Consider the following 19,650-nt stretch of genomic DNA (forward strand, 5'->3'; position numbering starts at 1 on the left):
CTGGTAACTCTTTAACTCCACGGAACAGCAAAATTCTAGACTTAAACTGATAAACAAGGACAGCTAATGAAGTCCACCTGACAGACACTGACAAGCCACAGCCTAAGGCGGATGTAAATTCTCCAAAAAAACTGGTGGTCCAACCCACACCACCTCCTACACAAACATCCAGTTCTCCCCTATAATTATTCTTGCTGCTTTTGCAGTACACTTTTCTCTTCCATGTAGCTTCCAAGATGCAGGACCAAACCTATCAATCACAAGACTGGAAACTGTCCTTCTCCCAAGAACCCCTGAGGACCTCAACTTCATTCTGCCTGCGGGCAAGTATATGAAGCAACTTGTTTTCTTCAAAAGCAGGTCACCACTTTGTCCCCTTCAGGAACTGCTTTGCTCCTCTTCAAAGGACTCCTCAGTAGAAGTCTTTCATTATGTGATATATCTTATGCAGAATCACTGAACAGAAGATTCTGCTTGTGAACTGTGACATTTGTGCCAAACAAGAGACCCTTTACCATACCTTCATGAGCAGATCTTTCTAGCAAACACAAATCCCCCCTGAAGACCTTGTCAGGAGCCATACCACTGCTGTTCAGCATCTCCAACAACACGGACTGGTACCCAGCCCCAACTCCACTGCTGGTGATTTGTGGCCCAGGAAATAACTTTGTAGTTAGTTCCTAACGTCACTGTAGAAAGCTGTTTTAGTACCGAAGTAACACGCAGTCTCACAGCAGTCAGATTCCTTGTGCCTAAGCAAACAGAATTAAGAATCTTTAGCAGTCAGCCGAAGCACTGCTTCAGCAACAAATTCCCACAGGATGGATTTCTGTCCAAGCTTGACAAAGCTGGCTGCTTGGGTCGGTGCATGGCTTCCAGCCTCAGCTGATCTCTGATCAGTCCAGAAGAAATGGTTCTATATATTCCCAGTTAGTTTTTATGTGAAGACCACTGACGTCCTTTATTTCCCTGGGCAAGTCCTAAGGAACCTTTAGAATAGGGGACCATATAAACTGTTTCTTCGATCCTAATGTATTCTGCATATTGTGCATCTTTGAGACCCGCTTTTATTCTTCTCCATTTCATTGTTAGATGAAAAACACTGCAAAATCCAGAATGAACTCTGGACCCAAGAACCAACCATCTTCTGCTGACACAGTAAAGCTCATCAAAGAAAAAAGTCAAGCAAATACTTCAGGACCAATCCTGAGGGAAAAAGTACCCCCAGACAGCCATCAATGTCTCTGCTGAATAAAAGGAGGGTGACATAAGCCGTGTTCATCAACCGACCTGGTAATGTACAGCCACATACACTTCTTCTGTATCACTTCTTTGGGTTCTCCCCTATACCTGGAAGTATTCTTAAAAATTGAAATCTGTCTTAATCATGGATGATGAGTATCCACCTGAAAGTCCTCATTAGCTTATAAAGAAGATTTTGATGAGAAGGTAGAAGAACAAAGAATGACTCTGGAAACCTAAATGTAATATTGACATTTTTAAGACTCTATTGACAGTCCTACTGACAATTCCCCTCGTTTGGGTCTTCTTTGGAGAGAAATCTTCTAGATCATGGCACTGGTCATGACATGAAGCACTACTTGTGTTGAATACCTTGAGGATAAAGTTCACCATGAATCCATAAACACACAAAAAAGTGAACTTCCAAACTTCTTCCCCTTGCCTTCCATGCCTCCAAAAGCATGCTATGATTAAACTGCAACCAGAAAGAAACAGATGTTTCTCTAAATTATAGCTGCCAGAAAAATATATCTCAGCACTCTCCAAACAAGAGGAGGTGATTTGCACAGGGAAAGAGAGGAAGCAGAGGAAGCCAGTGAGATAAGTATCCCTGTTTGCCTGAAAAGATTGATTGTCACATGCCTTGCTTTCAAAGTGCACTGCTGAAAGAAAAATACCAGTAATGACAATGGGCTAAAACATACAAAAGAGAAAATAAAATATGATACCTACTGATCTTTCTTCTGTTGTTCCTTATTCTGTCACTGTTTGTGGCAGAGAATCTAAAATTTACTTAATCCATAGTAATACAGGAATCTGCAATGCAATGAAGGTCAGAAGCTCGCAAGGAAAGCTAAGTTTGTCACACAGAAAGGAAAACCACAGAAACTGAAATGTCTCTTCTAATTGCAGAACACGTAATATTTCACATGAACAGCAAAACTGACAATCAATTTTACTCTTTACACCAATGAAAAGCTTTAATACCACAGATGGCATGACATCTTTAACCTCATTGGCTGCAATAATTGCCTACATATTCTCTGTTGTTTTCTAAGAGAATAATCTAGAAATACTCCAGACAATACAACATTGCATTATAGGCAAGGCTTCTGATGAAATATCCACTGAAGACCCAGGAAGATGAAACTAGCATAAGACAACAAGGTAAGTTTGACTAAGTCCTCCTGAAACAACAAACCATGCATTATTACCAAAGGCAGACTTTGATTTTATTCATTATAAGTTAAACTATTTAAAATAATGGACTCACACATTAAAAAGGATGTTTTTGCTGGAAAAGGACTGGTTTAAAAACAGGATAGTGATAGCTGGTGTCGGGTGCAGGCAACATATTATATTCATAATCAATTTCTTTACCTGTTTCCACTGGGGCATGGGAGCTAGACGGCCCTGCTCTCGTCTGCTGGATGGTTGGTTGTGAACACGTTCTTGATAAGGCAGGACAGGTTGCTGCATGCAGGTTGTAGGGAAATTGGGTTGGGACCAAGGAGGGATGATAGAATAGCAAAGGAAACTCGAAGAAAGCCAAAGGAATGAGAGACAGAATCAGACAGACAAACATTTAACAAAAAATAGGGTAGAGGAGAATTCATTTAGCCAGTCATATATCAAAAGGGAAAAGACATCAACAAATGGGAAACTGCACTTTTTTTTTGACCTTCCCTTTATTTTCATTGTTTCTTCAATTCAGCCCGGTTATTCCAGCCAATATGCAGTGGCTGAGGAAACATTTGACTGGTAAACAGTAAAATAAATATCACCGTTTTGAGATTATGCTATGCTACCAACACCACTGTGCAATGTAGCATACATACACCTGAACTAGACTTAAAGTAGCTAGATAAGGTCCTGTTCACAATCTGGCCAGGGCAGCACAAAGCTTGGCACCAGATAGACTATGCAGCAGAGCAAGAACTCAGGCACTTAAACCATACTGAACCTTATACTGCTGACACTACACAGCTTAGCAGCATCTTGAAGTGACTCGGCATCACTTCAAAGATGACTACCCTGCAGTTGCAGTAGTTCAGATAATATCCTGAATAACCGGCAGTTGTCAGGAAGCCTCACTTGAAATGATATAAATATCCTGATTGCAATGAAATTCCCAGACATTTATCTGCTGTGCTTACATAAAGATAAAAATACTTAATCACAGTTCAGAAGAACAAACATATAACCTGACATGAAAATGTTCTAATCGGAAATTAAATGATAGCTCTTGGAGGTGAGAAATGGGATGTTCCTGGAAAGCTTTTCAACAGCAAAAGTAGTTATACCAGAAACTTAATTGCTGGTAAGGTGTTTTTGAAAGAGATCACATTATACTGTCAGTAACAGGAAAGCAGACTTTCATTAGGAAGCTCTCCATCCCATACTCCTAAATGTAATTTTTTTCTCTTTTAAGTAACCTTCATTCTTCCCCAGGACAGCCTTTGAAGTACAAGAGCACCACTAGCATCCAGTCTTGAGGAATGCATGTTATTACTCATGATTTTGTGCCATGATTCCAAAATACAGTGTTTTATTAACCATCTCATACCTGTCTTCGTAAGGTTGAGGACTGCACTGGTGCATTCTCCTCAAACTTGGCCAGTAGCTGGGTTGCCATGGACTTGACTTTGTTCTGATTCCCAATGGCAGCATCAATTCTCCTCTCCGTCAGGGCACTCACCAATGTAGGTCTTTCTTCTCTGTAGCTTCGAGGGACATCCTCCTATCAACCAGTGAGATCAAAATTTAACAGATACATCCAGATGACCTTTTCTCTCTTCCCCTTTGGTGCAATAGATTTCTAACAGTGTAGAAAACAAATCTATTGGTATGCATTTGCAAGCTCACATTTTAATTTTCTTTGGTATGCCATCAAATGTTCTGATAAACTATCTTTCCAACCTTACTTGACACAGTTACCTACCCGAGAGACCACAGTTGAAACACTCATGAATCTGCTGGCATAAAGCAAAGTGATATCTTCAACCTTCGCTGACAATTCTAAGTACTAACTTTTAGCTCACTTGTACCTATTTGGCTATAAGCACTTGAACTGAAGGACTACCTTGCGGAGCGTTGTGGTTATGTATGCTTTTTGCACTAACTGAGACTACAGTTCAACTATGAATGAAATCCCTGACTCTACTACGTGATTTTACTAAATGAAACTTTATTATTGGTGCACTCACCAAATCAAAGTAAATTGCAATAAAAATAGAATACGGAGCAACTGCAATATCTCATTTGTAGTGTACTCTTCTTTCATAAGCATCAGTAAAATATTTCCTCTATAAATACAACAAAGCATAACTTCTGAAGAATTAATTTTAATTTAGAAATTCCCACATAAGCCCAGTCTGGATACAGAAAATGAAAGGACTGAAATTGGAACAAAGAAATGTACCAGATATATTTTTCTCCCTGACACCTTCCTTACTATAATACTTACATCCTCAGATTGGCTGGTTTTCCTCCTCTTTCCTGCACCATCCAGTTCCTTTTCTTTTTTGTCCTGAAAACAGAGTAAGAAAGAAAGAAAACAAAGATAAGGATTCTCATACCTTTCTGGTCTGAGACAAATGTCATGAGTGCACTTAAATAAGTTTTGTAATACAACTGATTAATTCTCTAGGTCATTCCCCATTTGTTTAAAGAAAGGTGTTTTTTTTCTGTTGCGTGTCATCCCCTCCCACTTCGGGGTTTCATATATTGGAAACTCTACCTGACATTCTTCAACACCTCCAGCAAACTGGGAACTGAGCAATCGATTGTGTTCCAATACAAAGTATATCCCCACATTCTACCAAAAAGCTAGGATTTTAAGACGGAAATATACCACGAATTGAGAGTGCATATTACTAATGTAATTCTAAAGGTCATGTATTGTCTCATGACAAGAGCTGAAGAACACATGGTCTTTTGTAGATACATAGCAGACAGACGCATCCATTTGTAGTACCACCTACTTGGACAGCAGCCTAATAGACACAGCTGTTATCAAGACCGGGGTATGGTTACCTTTGGAGTACGTTTCCGAGAGATGCTTTGTCCCAGTTTACTGAGAAAAGAGATAGGAGATTTGGTACTGGCAATTAGGGCAGCTTTTTCTTCTGCATTCAGGTCCACACTATCTGTTAGCAAAAACAGGTAGGACAAGGGAATGCCATGAAATTATTTCTGCAGTGGTATTATTAAAAACACAACTGAAGGACTCACCAATTTTTTTTTAATATACCACTCTTTTCCTTAAGCACTCTGCACAAAATAATTGTAAAGAGTCCCAAATTAATAGCTTTCTCAGATATGTTTCTTTCTTCATTTTGCCAAAATCAGTTCTACTTCTAGGCTTTATAAACACCTAGAATAAATACTGTATTTACTTTCATAATTGAAGAGCATCATGATTATCAGTATTAGTAACAAAAGTTCAGAGTTTTGAAAATAATACCTAACTGATATAGACTGTATTTTTAAATGGCTATTAAACACACTTTTTATTTTTTCCCCCAGAATTACAGATGTGAATCAGATATATCTTAGAATTTGAATTAAGATAATCAGTAATAAAGAAAAAGCTACATTATTAAGATTTAGAGACGGGCAATATTCACTTATGTTAAGCAACTATATCCTACAGTTTTAATCAAATATCTTTCATTCCTGCCTCTCATTGGCCTGAAGTCACTCTCACCACTCATGGATAGTAAAAATTAGATATAAAATTTGGCCGGTATTTTGAAATTACCTACTAAACAAATACTAGCAAGGGATTTCACATTAGTGAAGACAGATGAACACCTAAATAATAGCAAGAGAGCAGAGAAGTCGTCAAATAGTGAAGTGAGTTTAAGCTTTTAAGGCCATTACTTTGTATTTATTAACTCCTCTTTTTGCTCTTGATGCTCTTGTCTTTATAAACACCAATAAGACATCTTATTGTAATGTAAAGTTAGTGAGTGACTAGTATAAGTACATGTGGAAGAAGCACAAAGACAACTCAAGCTCACACATTCATTCTGCAGCTGTCTTTAAATCTTAAAGACCTGTCCCAAACTCCTTACCACTAGAGGGGATGGTGTCTTTGAACATCTCATAGAACTGTGTGAGGTACATCACCATCGACAGTTTATCTGGTTCACCAACAGATGCCATTTCCTTTCCAGTCATAATGGGAGATATTCCAAACTCTTTTTCAGCAATGTCAAAGGCCAGCTGGTTATTCTTCTCTACATTGTGTTCATCCAAAGAATCAAAGTCTCTGCAAAGGGCAGGAAGAGGGCATGCACTCAATCAAGTGGAAATCAGTCTTCTGAAAGAAATCAGGGATCCACTGCCATTTTTTTCTGAAATCTCCCAAATTTACTTGTCAACATACCTTTTGTGTTGCAGAGTTGATGCTATTTAATTATGGTGAACTTTGACTCAAACTTAACTCTTTTTTCATTTGTTGCTCCTCCAATAAACCTGATTTTTAATTCTTAAGAACCTGATTATTCCCTGAAATACATCTTCACTTCCTCCTTTGCTGGAAAACTCTACCACTTTCCTGTATGTAAAATCTTTTATGTGCTTGGAACTAAATGAAGTCCTAAATGAAGTTTCTCTTTGTCCCCATTTTTCTCGACTGACCCCTTATTTTGTTCTATTGTTTCCAAAACTTGTAGAACTATATATATATGTGTGTGGATATATATATATATATATATATATATATAAACAAAGCTAAAACTCTATAAAAAGTTACATAGCTTATGGAGAGTTATATGAACTATCTGAAAAGCAACACAGTATAGAATACTTTCACTTGAACCCTTCACAAGTTATATAGCTATTAAAAAGAGTAGCTCAGTTAACTTGAGTGCACTGGTAGTAAAGCAATTCAGTGCACATGGAAGGGAATAACCACACAATTATTTAGCATGCTTTTTACTGGATTATGCCTTTAATTACATCTCTGGCATTTATTTTTTCTAATGTCCCTTTGGGAAGCTGAAGTCACTGCAGATTTCAATTAAACTGCTAGTCTTTGCTACTAATACTTCTGCCAGCCACTGTTTTCCTGTTCTAGAATGGGGCTACTGCTTTACTCAATATATAGTGTAAGAGGACGGCCTCTCTTTCATCCAAACAACATGTTAGTTTACAAACAGCAACATTCAGGTAGTGAGTCACTACTTCTGTAAAGGGCAGTTTTTAAAAAGTTACTGTCAAACAGGAGATTAAAGGTCTGTGTAGAGACTTGTTCACAAGAAATTTAACTGAAGCTATCAACTATTCCTGACTAATTTCACAGAGAAGAGCTGTTTGACAATAATGAATTCCAGACAGTACCAATCTGAAGTTTAATTCTGTCAAACCATCCAGAAAAGAAAATGACAACACATTTACCTTCATATTCATCAAGCTATTATGACCTTCCACTCTGCTGGTGAATCACTGTACATTAGCTTTTATCAGGCTTAATTGACTTAATTTCAATCCATTTCTTCATAAGTCACAAACACATTGCCTCACTCTCAATCGTATGTTTGAAATATAACTAACATTTCGCCCTTCCCAGATCTTCAAAGAGCCAATTACTTACATTAAGTCTGGACGGTATCTGTGGATAATGGCACACAAAGCTAAGCCACTTTTCCATGACATCGTGAGATCTGTAACATTTACACCAGCGTACCCATCTGTCTGCCTCTGGCACCAATTGAGCAATTTGCTAGAGCGAGCTACAGACTCTGTAAGAAATCATGTTGTTAAGTAGAAACACACAAAATCTCTTACATGAATCTTAACTACATCATAAAAAATATGAATAGGCAAATAAAACCTTTGTGTAAACAATATGCTCCTTCTACAATGGGTAACACAGGACAAAATTATTATTATTATTTTTAAAGGCTATGATATCTATTTTAGATCCATGAAAGGATTTTTCATTTGCTAAAAAGTAACTATAGAAGTTATATCTTGCCCGAGATTTCACCCTAGCCCTTGTAAAAGAGCCCCAGGAACTATAAAGCAGTCACAAAGGCTTGTTTTAAATATTATCAAAAGGATATACAGTAGTACAATGCTCTCTGAAGTCCAGATACACTATTTGTAATGCAAGAATTACAAATGTACTTTTGCAATTGTTTCTTTCCTATTGAAAGCCTTCCATTAGAAGTGCTGACCTGTTTTGACCTTGCCTTACTGCAAGATCTGACAAGATTACAGCCTAAGGGGACATGGTTGCAGGCCAAAGAACAAATCCAAAGACTACATATTCAGCAGTGAAAGCAGGCTCAGCAGCAAAGCACCATTCAGAGAGACCCCAATGCTATCTGGACATTCAAAGGCAAGGTGTGCAAATGGAAATGTTCAACATACCCCTCGGGGTACAGGCCAAGTAGACAGATACTGAAATGCTTCTCAGAAGGCAACTAGCTTTCAGAATAACATAAGTAAAGTGAGGTTCCATTTAGTTAAGCTACGAGATGAGATTAAGTAAAGAAAAGCATAAACATGAAAGACTGTACTAGAAATAACTTTTGTTATTTTTATAAGAATTTTGTGTTTACTGTTAGAGTGAATTCAGGCAAGCCTCCTGCACTCTAAGTAAGGACATTGTTGTAGGGATAAGGGAGGTGAAAAGCAATGCTTGTATAAGATGACATGTTCTAGAAATATTGCAGCATTATAAAGCAAGGAAACTAGGTAAACAACAATATATTTGCATGTTAATTGAAACTTGAAAGATTGGCAAAAAATCAGACTGCTGACAAAACAATTGCTGGATACTTTTTCTACAGCAAAAGAGCCTGACTAAACAATACACTAGTGACATTGCTCCATGTGCCTTGCACTAATTCAGCCCCCGAATACCAAAAGGAATGGAGCAGTAACAAGGCCTACCATTCCGAGTCAGCTTTGGTGTCCTGGAGTTCACAAAGTTCTCTATTTCCAGGTGAATGTCTTTCAAGTCTCCTGTATTATACAAGTGGCGTACCTAAAATGATGCAAAAAATAAATAAATAAAAATGACCAACATGCTATGTATCCAACATCCACAAAGAAAGGGCAGGAGGACAAGAAGGAGTCATCCCAAGGCAAAAGAAAGAAGACAAGTATTCTTATGTAGCAGAAAGCTCTAGCTCAAGAACTCCAGAACAAGGGACAATTTGTCAGTGCTGAATAGTTCAGATGACTGCTGCTGCTCAGTGGATACCAAATTGCAATGATAGACTGGTATACTAGACTTAGTACAAAGAAAATGTATGCACAGACACACATGTTTATAGATTTCAAGTATTATCACAGCATGGTTAAAACTGTCAAAATCAAAAATACAGATGATTTAAAAGCACATTTTTACAACTCCTAAACTCTAGACAAAACAGGAATTAAGAACTTGACTCTTGTCTGATGTATCTGCATCTCACTGCTTGCAAGTTATACTGCCACAGTCAGGTCGTTATCTGTCCCAAAACAAGAGCATAGTTTCACCTACGAAAAGACAATGCAGATTACAAATATTCAGAAGCACAATTTTTCTAGTTACCTGCTGTGGCCGCAAGAAGTTGACATTGATATTGGGATACCGGGTGGCTGGATCAATGCTATAATGGCTGAAGTTTTTACTCACATTCTCAGGGGTGGTCTGAGGCAGTAGCCTATAAATGCTTTCCCTTAGGAAAAAAAAAAAAAAGTTTCTTTGTAAAGATGCATCACTATTAATACTGCTAAGAAAATCATAAAAGATATTTACAGGATAATAGGGAACAACAAACAGTTTTGTTGTCTCTGGTACTTTAAAGGCACCTACATCTTCATCCAGTTTGCTATTGAAAGGCTTGTGACAGTAAGTCAGGCTCACTTTCTCCATGTAATACCAATAAGCACCAAGAAAAGACTCTTCATCTAATCTGCTTTGTAAAACTAGGACCAAGAACAGCTTCAGCATTTCTTATTCCTCTATAAATATACTTCAGCTTATCAGCTCCTTCGGATTTTTTTCTTCAATTTAATTATAGGCACAAGCACCCTCTAAAAACAGTGAAAATCTGTATCTCCTCTCTTATCAATATATTTGCACTAGAAGGAATTGGAATGAATGATGACATGTTGGAGGATGAGATTAGAACTGAAAGTGTAAGCATTTTTTCTACTACCTCTCTGCAAGAACTTCCAAAGGACTTGCTCCGAGTGACCAACTTCGTACCATCCAAGCAGAGTCCATTGCAGCCAAAAATCCCCTGGCTATTCCAGTTCCCATTGGCCAAAACGGCTAACATAATAGTTTTCAAAAAGAAGAACAGAAAGGAAAAACATCAGTTAGAGAAAATTTTAAATGAATACCATGAATATAGAGGGTAATCTGCTGGGAAGTTACTGCTCAGTAATTAGATTGAAGCTCTACTCCCACTGGGCTAGAGGAAGCTAGATGCATGGTGAATTGTCCATGAGCTTCCTCAAAGCCAAATGTTCCTCTGTTGCCTACAGCTATTCATAGCCTGGAGTATCTTAAGAACTACTCTTCAATACTGTACTTTTTAACCAACTACAAAATGCTAATTATTAACAGGCCTAGAGTAGGTTCCCACAGCAAGTATAATTGTCCCAATAAGAAGCACATGGAATAGATATAACTTCAGAAAAATCTCTGCACATATTTTCTTAAGCATGATCATTACCATCCTAAATATTCTGTTTTCCCAACATGCCTACCCTTCTTTCAAACCTCCCACTTTATTATATAATAAACAGCAGTGTTCCTCATAATAATTATCTTATAGGCAGCACACATTTCAGTGATGGGTGCAACGGTTTATGCTTACAATTCAAATCCCTGTTTACACACATTAAGTTTAAAACACAAACCTCTAAGAGACTGTCCCCAACCAGTGCCACAAGTAGCTGGTGGCCATTCTGCTCTCGCACCAGAGCTGCATTCTCTGATGCGTACATGCACGTGAAGTCAAACATTGCCACATCTGGCTGCCCGTAGTGATTGATGGCAAAGTCTAGTGAAGGCAGCTGCTGATTAGTAGAGAAGTCAGCTGCTTCTCTGGCATAGTTTAGCAAAGCCTCCTGGTCCACGTTCTCCCGCGAGAGTAGTAACTCCGTATCAGCATAATCCTGCCAAAGAGAGACAAGTAAAAGTGAAAGAGCCAAATCTATAAGGTTGTTTTAAGACTGACATAGAATTGTTGGCATTAAAAAATCCACTACAAATTCATTGATATAGGTTTGCCCTTTAATTCTTACATCCCTAATAATGCTCTTAATTCCACTGAAAAATTTGTAAATCTTTTATTGAAAACAGTCATCAGTCCCACTGGCATTTCTGAGTGTGAAAGGGCCAAGAAACTTCTGAGCATTTCTCTTCATACAAAAGGCACAAGACCTCACTCCTTATGTATTCGGTTGTGGCCAAACTACTTTTAAATCTGCTTCTGTCAGAATAAGATGGAGGTAAATTTCCAAGAATTTCTTCACTCCTCGCATTCTCATTTTCATTAAATGAGAGAAGTTCAAATAAGCCACCAAAGGTTCTTTAAACATATATTACCTTATTGCGAACAAAACCCTCAAATTGACAAAAGGATACAAATTTAGACAGGGTAGGTCTTATAGCACTTTTCTCATGGCTGAAAATACTTCAGAAGGGCATTAATCACATATGTTTGTTTCTAAATTACACCTGTATAAAAACATCATGTGGTGAAATAAGAGTGCGTTTCCCCTCTTTTAGCATACTAAAAGCAAGTTGTCCCACAATCTTAGTACATAAAGAATATATAAAAGTTAATACTCACATGCCGTATTACACCTTTATCCAGCAGGCTCTGCTTTTTGGCAGTCATGACAAAGTAGTGTGTATCGTCTTTATAGTAGACAATGTTCTCCAAGTCAATGCCTTGTGACAGAACAAGATAGTAAAGGAACATGTTACACAGTATGTGCAAAAATGAGCTCTTTGGAAGAAAGTAAATTGAAACTACATGGTTAGAAAACCTTAGAGAGAATGCCAAGCAACTTCCTCCCATGCTTTTGATGAGTTTAAAAATTACATCTTCAACAAAACCACAAACAGAGCATTTCACCTGTATATAGGTAATTTTTTTCAAAAATACATTTATCATCACATTAAGGTTTGTATGCAGATGTGGAGTGCAGGAAGCTAAACTCAGGATTCAGGCTTTTCTTAAGAGCAGATCTGATTTCCTGAAAACCCTCAGGGAAATAAGTCCTCCATTTCTGAACAAAATGACACACATCTGAATGACACACAACTGCTTTGTACAGATGTATAGAACAGCTGTAAAAATGAGGGAAGCGAGATTTCAAAGAGAGACAGCAATGACTGACTTCCTGGCACAAGTCATTTGTTTATTGATTAAACATTGTGATACCTGAGTTACAAAGTTGCAGTAAGAAAGACAAACAGTTTTCATTGGAAATTTGGCAATTGCTGACAAACCTGTGGCTTCTCGTAGATCCTGGAAGAACTTCTGGTTGAATATGAATGCCACACCACTAATCTCTTCTACTTTGGCTTCAGCTGTGGTGTTGCGATTGATGAAGTTTGCTGTGATAGCAATCGCTAGTTTACCACGGAACTCTTTTCGGCGAAACCCTATGGGAAAGATAAAGTAGTAATGCTGAAAAATAGAGCATAGCTTCAGAGAATACTCAGCATGCCATAGACAGGTGTCCTCACAAAATAAAGGAGAGATTGGATCTGTTATATTAGAAACTCCTGCACTGAGAAAGCAACAATTGCTTCATCAGAAAAATAGTGGCTCTTATTTAGGAAAAAAGCTCCCCCCTCTCTTTCTTACCTCTTTCCCAAAAACTGTAATTTGCATCAAAATACTACATAAAATTCTCTACTACACAGAAGAATATTTAGCACTTCAACTCCTACTTTCAAAATTAAGAGCTACAACACTAGCTAAAGAAAGAAGGTGGGAAAAATTATTCAGGTCAAATATCTCATTCTTTTGCTGGTGGATAGATAGAAGAAAAATATGACCCACATGTCTTGATAAAAACAGATTTCTACATGGACTTTTAATTTCCTTTCACTAGTCAAATGTCTTTCTAGATTTTGATCAGGACTTTGAAGTCTTTTTTCTTCATATCTGCTCGAACTAATTTAAGAATTAGTTCTATTTTAAAGAGAATTACGGACACTTACCTTCTAAGGTGTTCCTCCTGCCATCCCCTCCAATGATTACTTCAAATTCATACTCTGATACTGGATGGGTTTTTGGATGGACCAATGCACGCCAACCTATTCCTGTTGATAAACTCCAGGTCAATGACAAAATAAACAATGCACATAGTAGAACAAATATATAAAAACACATCCATAATCCCTTTCTCACATTGTCAATAAAGATACACTGCAGGATAGCTATATCGTTGACAAGAGCTATTGCTGACTTGCACAGCCACTCTGCGTGAATCAGAGAATGCACTATGCTAGGCAGCGACATCCCCAATAACCGCTCCCTGATTATTACCTTTAAGGATCACTAAAACCTTTATAGGTTCTCTACTAGTTATTCAATTAACAGGATGCCAAAAGACAAGTAAGCCACCATCACTCATAGCAATCAGACAGTGGGTTTCACAGCGATGCAAACAGCATAACAAAGATCATTCACTGATATAAATATCCTCCGTGAATGCAAATGAAAGAGTTGTTTTAAAAAGATACTTTCTAAGTGTAATAGGCTTAAATATGTTTGGAGAAATTAGAACCTACTGTGTTTTGGATTATTTCTGCTTAGTAATTCAGGTGATTTTGCCTTACTAGAAAGAATAAAGCCTATTAAAAACTCAAGCAAAAGTGTATTGAAGATTACTCTCATTAATGGAGCATGAGGAAAAGACTCAGAGTCATATGCAACATTAAGGAGTGGGAATCTGTGCCCCCTACCACAATTTCCCCTCTCTCTAGTACCCATTTCAACGCTACTTGCTTTCATTTTCCTGATCCTCTGGAGGGTAAACAAGCCCCTGAAATTCCACATTGACGTGGATCTCTATTCCCAAGATCAAGGCAACCTTCAAAAGGATAAGCTGGAGTTGACGGATACCTGAAAAAAAGCAGATGATAGAGAAATAAGAGAAAAAGGAAAGAGCACAAGTGCACACATCTCTGTTTGATGTTACTGATAAATTGATCTAAAGGCTAGCTGCTGCTTTCTTCTTCCCACTGTGTTCCCAGCACTTCATTCAAGGCAGCATTGGTGTGTAGTATCATGGCATGCCAAGGAACTTCCATGTAGCGGAAATTCCAGTCCTTCCCCAAGAAAGTAAATATTTTTTTAACGTTTCAGCCCCCAAATCAACAACAAGGGAAATAACTAGAACATGCACTGCAGGAAAGGCATTAAAGAGAGCACAAGCAGGACTGCACTTTTGTCACAGATGATAGCCATTTGACCAAGTTAGCTGTAATATTGAACTGCAGCTTACTCCTAACACCTTTGGGTTAGTGGGGGCATAGTAAATTCCTCATCACCTCTTTCCACGTAAATTAGTGTAGGTAGCAGGTACAAAAACTACAGTGTGGCAAACGACTAACTTGAAGGAAAACATCTTGCTGCCACATTTCAGATACTGAAATGAAGAAGTGCTCCACCTAAACACCAAATTTCATCTGTGCTGAGATACAAAAGAAGATGACAAAGTATTGAAGAATAAAAATAACAAGAAATTGGAAGAGAAAAATAAATCTGCAAGACCAAAGTTAAAAAGTCTTTCAGTTTTAACATTCATTTCCCCTCAAAAAAAAAAAGAAGAAAAAAAAAGCTTTTGCATTGAACAAGAAGCTAAATCTTACCTACTATGTTTGTCTCAATTTATACTTCCATTTATGCCCTGTGGTGAACACAGACTGGTGGGCAAACTAACCCGTCTGGTAAATTTTTGAAAGAAGAAGTGAAAAATGGTAGCTCTTGCCCTACTGAAGCGTGCAGCTTTCAAAAGAGGAAGTTTTCTCAGAATTTGAGAATTATCAAAATTATTCTTCATTTCAATGTGCAAACATCTATTTAATTAAAATCTATTCAGAGGCTGGTGGTGTTCTTGAAAACATCTCCACCACTCTTCCAAAACTTAACAATGTTAAAACTGCTCCTCCATTTTCCAGATCAACATTCAAAAGAATGTTCAAAAACATTCAGTAATTAAAAAACAAACAAACAAACAAAACACCTCACACACAATGTTCAAGAGCAACAGAATAATGTTGCAGCTGCAGGAATGTAACAGGAAAAATAGGAAAGTGATCCATCAGGGGGAAAAAAGCTTTGAACCTTAGATGTACTTTTCAGTATATGAAAAAGTTAGGTCTCAGAAACTAGCAGTTATAAAAGATACCAGATATATGTGGTACGTTTGATCATTCCATGGCACGATCTATTTCTTTCGCATGTGGGTCTAGCCCAAACTGTGCTACGCAAAGGTAATGCTGCATTACACCATACAGATGTGAGAGCAGTGGCAGGTGCAGGATGCATTTCAATGAGTTACCCCCTGCCCTCAGCCACCTCTCCCCTGCAAAGAAGAAGTGCTGCCATACCTAGCAGCGGCTGTACTTACTGATATGGTCTATGGATCCTGCACAGAATTTGCCATAAAACTTCTTGGCGCCAAGACCCCTCAAGTCATGTATGGTGAATGGCCACAAGTGCAGGACATTATTGCGGGAAAAGGCATCCCTCTTTTCTATGACTACCACCTTGGCTCCTAGGAATGACAGGTCGATGGCTGTGCGAAGGCCACAAGGTCCAGCCCCAATTATCAGACACTGCAAAGCAACCAAGTACACAATAACTTCACAGTCCGAGGAGGAAAAAGGTATTTTTACCATAGGTTCAAAGCATCCTAGCATCAGTCTTTCTATTGTTACCTGCCATGCTCTGGCACGGATATGTTCAAGCAGTACCTGCAACCTGAAAATGAAACATATCACAGAGAAATGAAAAGTCTGGAGAAACAGGCAAGTAACCTGTCTCTTTCCAACCCTTCTTTGAAGAAGAGCTGCCAAGGTGTGCTCTCCAACCTATACAAGCACGTGGAGAACAGCAATATTTCTGAAGGCTTCTCCCCCACTTCCCAACCACGTTTTCTGTTCTGAGAGGAAAGTAGCCTTTTCCTCTCATATTCCAAGGCCTGAGCTAGCCTTTCTTGAGAAAGTCTTCAAGAACACTGAAAATTCCTCATCAACACAGAGCTGCACAGGAACGGTTACTGCAGAAAAACACAATGCTTTTATAACCATCATCACTTAGAGTAGCACAGACAGCAGGCAAGTCAAACCACTCTAACTTAGGCGTATGCTGGTGCTTCTATTATTGCAGCAAAGGAACCTCCAGGTAAGTAAATACAAACTTTGTGTCACAAGAGCATTTTTATCAAAATAGATTTTCTTCAATGTAACCTTTGTCATATCAAAAGTCTTTCACCTCACATCTTCTTCCACTCTGCTCACAAACACTGTTAGAGGCTAATACATGACTTGAGAATGTAAAATACTTGCATACCTAGTGTTGGAAGTACTTTCTGGGAAACAGAAGAATACAGCAAGATATTTTAAGATTAAAAATCCAAGACAGTCAGCTGACACTTCTCACCTAGGGGAACTGAAGTCCAGAGAGAGATGGCATGTCTGTATGTATTCACATGAATATAGGGCACAGTCCATTTTGTTGTACCAGTTTTGTACTTTTTTTTTCCTATTGACTATAAGCCAGACCCACCAAATAAAAAGCCACCGAAGTGGTGACTGTTGCTGTCATGTGAGTATTTTCCAGATCCTTACATACCCTTACAGCTGGACAAGAAAACTCTGAGAAATTCTTAAAGATGCTAAAACTTACTCAGAACCTAACCTTCTGATTAAACAGCCTATTCCAAAACAAAGATCTTTGTTCTCTAATAGTCCTCATATGCCAATTTCTACAGGTCATCACATTTTAACCTGTTATTTGCTAGGATGTATATTCTGCAAATGAAGTGAAACGACAAATATAAAGCCTAAATGATAATAAAACAGTTCAGGTTGCAGCAGTAAAGAATTAACAACTGACATGCAAATTCTAACAGGGCTACTGTATCATGTAAGAGGTCATACAAACCTAAGGGCAGAGATCCAAGTCTAGAGAAAAGAGAAGGGAAGGATAACAGCACTATTTATTTAGTAGCTTTGGGGACCTGAAGGCATGTGTCAAAAAGGCAGCCCAACCACTGGACTATTAGCAATGCGATTCCAAAATAGACTTGAATATTGAACACGTGTCCGACTCGGAATTTCTAAAAAGAGACTATCAGCTAAGATCTAGTGTATTCTTCCAGTTCAGTACTGTGGGTTAAGTATAACTCTCTAACACCACTTAATTTTGTTTTTAAAACTTGTAAGAAAATTAGCTGAGTGTGTCATATTTAACCATGTAATAATTTTGCTAATCTGACAACTACAATCTTCAAAGAGATTGCATTCAATAACAACACAACCACACTGAGATGGGCAAATTCTATTCTTTGATAACTTTCCCAGTATAAAATAGTTACAATGGAGAACATAACAGAAAATGAATTATACTAAAATCAGACCATTCAAACTCAGGTCTGCGTAATCAAATTAAAAACTAATTACCTGTAATTTTGTCACAGAAATGTAAAGGCCATTTTTTCCTACAAGCTTTTTTTTTTTTTTTCCCCCCCACACGCAAGGATGTGGTTAATATCAAGTTTATGTTTAGGACTCTAGATGCTGTGGATGTAAAATACATGACACTCGGAAAAGCCATTCATGGCCAAGTTTGCCACCTTGTTTTAAAAAATGCTGTTATAAAACACAGCAAGTTTTAGGGACAATTAAAATCAGAAGAAAATATTCTGTTCCCTTTTCCACCTCTCGTGACTCCTCCAGTTTCTAATCCCTTATAGAAACCTAAGTTCTGGTTCTTTCACAGGCAGCAGCAGGCACAAGAGATGCCAAGCACAGCCAAGTCAATAAAGGCAGTTCTTGTCGTTCCTTCTTGCCTTTCCCCACAATGACTCCAAACAACTGTTGCAGAGTGCTAAAGCAATCTCACCCTTCACAAACACATCTTGCTCAAGATCCTTCAGATAAATTATATTTAGTTACCAGTAACAACACCATGGTAATGTAACATAAAAGGCAAACTGAAATTCTGTATTCTCTGTATAACCAACAAAGAGAAAGAAGTCCACGAATGGAGAATCATCTTCCTGTTCTCTTTTGAGGTACTCAGTCTAAATGAATAAAGGGACTAGTGTAAATGCTTGCAATTATTTACACTTGAACAAAGCATCACACGCAAATCTTGCTTTCATGAACTAAACCCCCAATTATCTGAATTCTGGTTAACCGGGACACTGGCCACATGATGCACAAAGTGCCCAACCCTGGTCATGGCACTTCACCCCAACACAACTTACAAATAGGCAAGTGGGAACTAAGCTCCAGAGGATGAGATCTTCAAAACTGCTATATGTTGAAATACATAGAAGCCAATCTTACTAAGGAAATGATCAGTATCTGTTCTAATAACATGGGTAAAATTTTAAGCTTTGTTTAGAATTCTATCATTTCCACATGCCCACTTATATTTCTGTATTTTTAATTAGTGGTTTGTAAATTACGTTAAAAATTTGGAAAATAAAACTAAGGGAGGTAGGAGACATCAAATCAGACATTATTCAGTTCCCAGAATGCTTCTACTTTGAATAGTAGTGATTATCTCTTAAGAATTACATACAAACTTTTAATGGCAGATGCCACTAGGGTAGGAAACAAGTCATTAACAGAAATATATATGAAAAATATAAAAATAATACACACACATATCATTTCTTTATATAAAAATATTCAACAAAGTTTATGTTTAATGCCATACAAAAATAATTTATCATCACAGGTATGTATTAAATTTAAGATATACTAACAAATAAAATGTTATTTTAAACTAAATTTCACCTCCCCTCGGCTACCTAATTTCACTGCTCAAAATGACTTGAATCCCAACTCCACCGTCCTGTATGTTTCTGGGTTGGGGCAGACAGGTGCCACCCTTTTTACCTGCACTTCTACTGAGCATCTCACCAACAGCTTCTCAGAAACACTGGCAAATACGACCTGCCTCCCCTCCTTGTTCTCTTCTCCTTTACTTTCTCTCTTCTCCTTGCCCTCCCCTTCCTCTAGAAGGAACCAGCTCAGTGTGAATGATGACCAGCACCGCCTAATTGTTTCATTGTTTTCCAAGTTGATCTATATGCATCTGCTATCTATAATTTGAAGTAACAATTATAAACTTTTTAAGTTTATATTCCGCATCATTTCCACAACAGCCAGGACAAATGGACCTTGGT

General features: G+C 37.9%; 1 protein-coding gene across 6 annotated transcripts in view; it reads right to left on the reverse strand.

Annotated features, from left to right (window-relative positions):
- The window catches only part of MICAL3 (microtubule associated monooxygenase, calponin and LIM domain containing 3), a 157,796-nt gene that overhangs the window by 85,862 nt on the left and 52,284 nt on the right, over positions 1–19,650 (reverse strand). For 5 of the 6 annotated variants that reach the window (XM_083820296.1, XM_083820297.1, XM_083820298.1 and 2 more), the window contains exons 3-17: positions 15,856–16,063; positions 14,229–14,345; positions 13,439–13,540; positions 12,719–12,874; positions 12,054–12,154; positions 11,116–11,373; positions 10,407–10,522; positions 9,797–9,923; positions 9,151–9,244; positions 7,844–7,991; positions 6,321–6,517; positions 5,278–5,390; positions 4,709–4,771; positions 3,809–3,982; positions 2,623–2,715 (exon numbers count right to left, since the gene is read on the reverse strand). In XM_083820296.1, coding sequence (XP_083676422.1) covers positions 2,623–2,715; positions 3,809–3,982; positions 4,709–4,771; positions 5,278–5,390; positions 6,321–6,517; positions 7,844–7,991; positions 9,151–9,244; positions 9,797–9,923; positions 10,407–10,522; positions 11,116–11,373; positions 12,054–12,154; positions 12,719–12,874; positions 13,439–13,540; positions 14,229–14,345; positions 15,856–16,063 — 2,067 coding nt within the window. The remainder of the gene's footprint in view (positions 1–2,622; positions 2,716–3,808; positions 3,983–4,708; positions 4,772–5,277; positions 5,391–6,320; positions 6,518–7,843; positions 7,992–9,150; positions 9,245–9,796; positions 9,924–10,406; positions 10,523–11,115; positions 11,374–12,053; positions 12,155–12,718; positions 12,875–13,438; positions 13,541–14,228; positions 14,346–15,855; positions 16,064–19,650) is intronic. The other variant, XM_083820301.1, reaches the window with a different exon arrangement.

The sequence above is a fragment of the Anser anser genome (assembly GCF_964211835.1).
Source record: "Anser anser genome assembly, chromosome: 1".
Classification (NCBI taxonomy): domain Eukaryota; kingdom Metazoa; phylum Chordata; class Aves; order Anseriformes; family Anatidae; genus Anser; species Anser anser.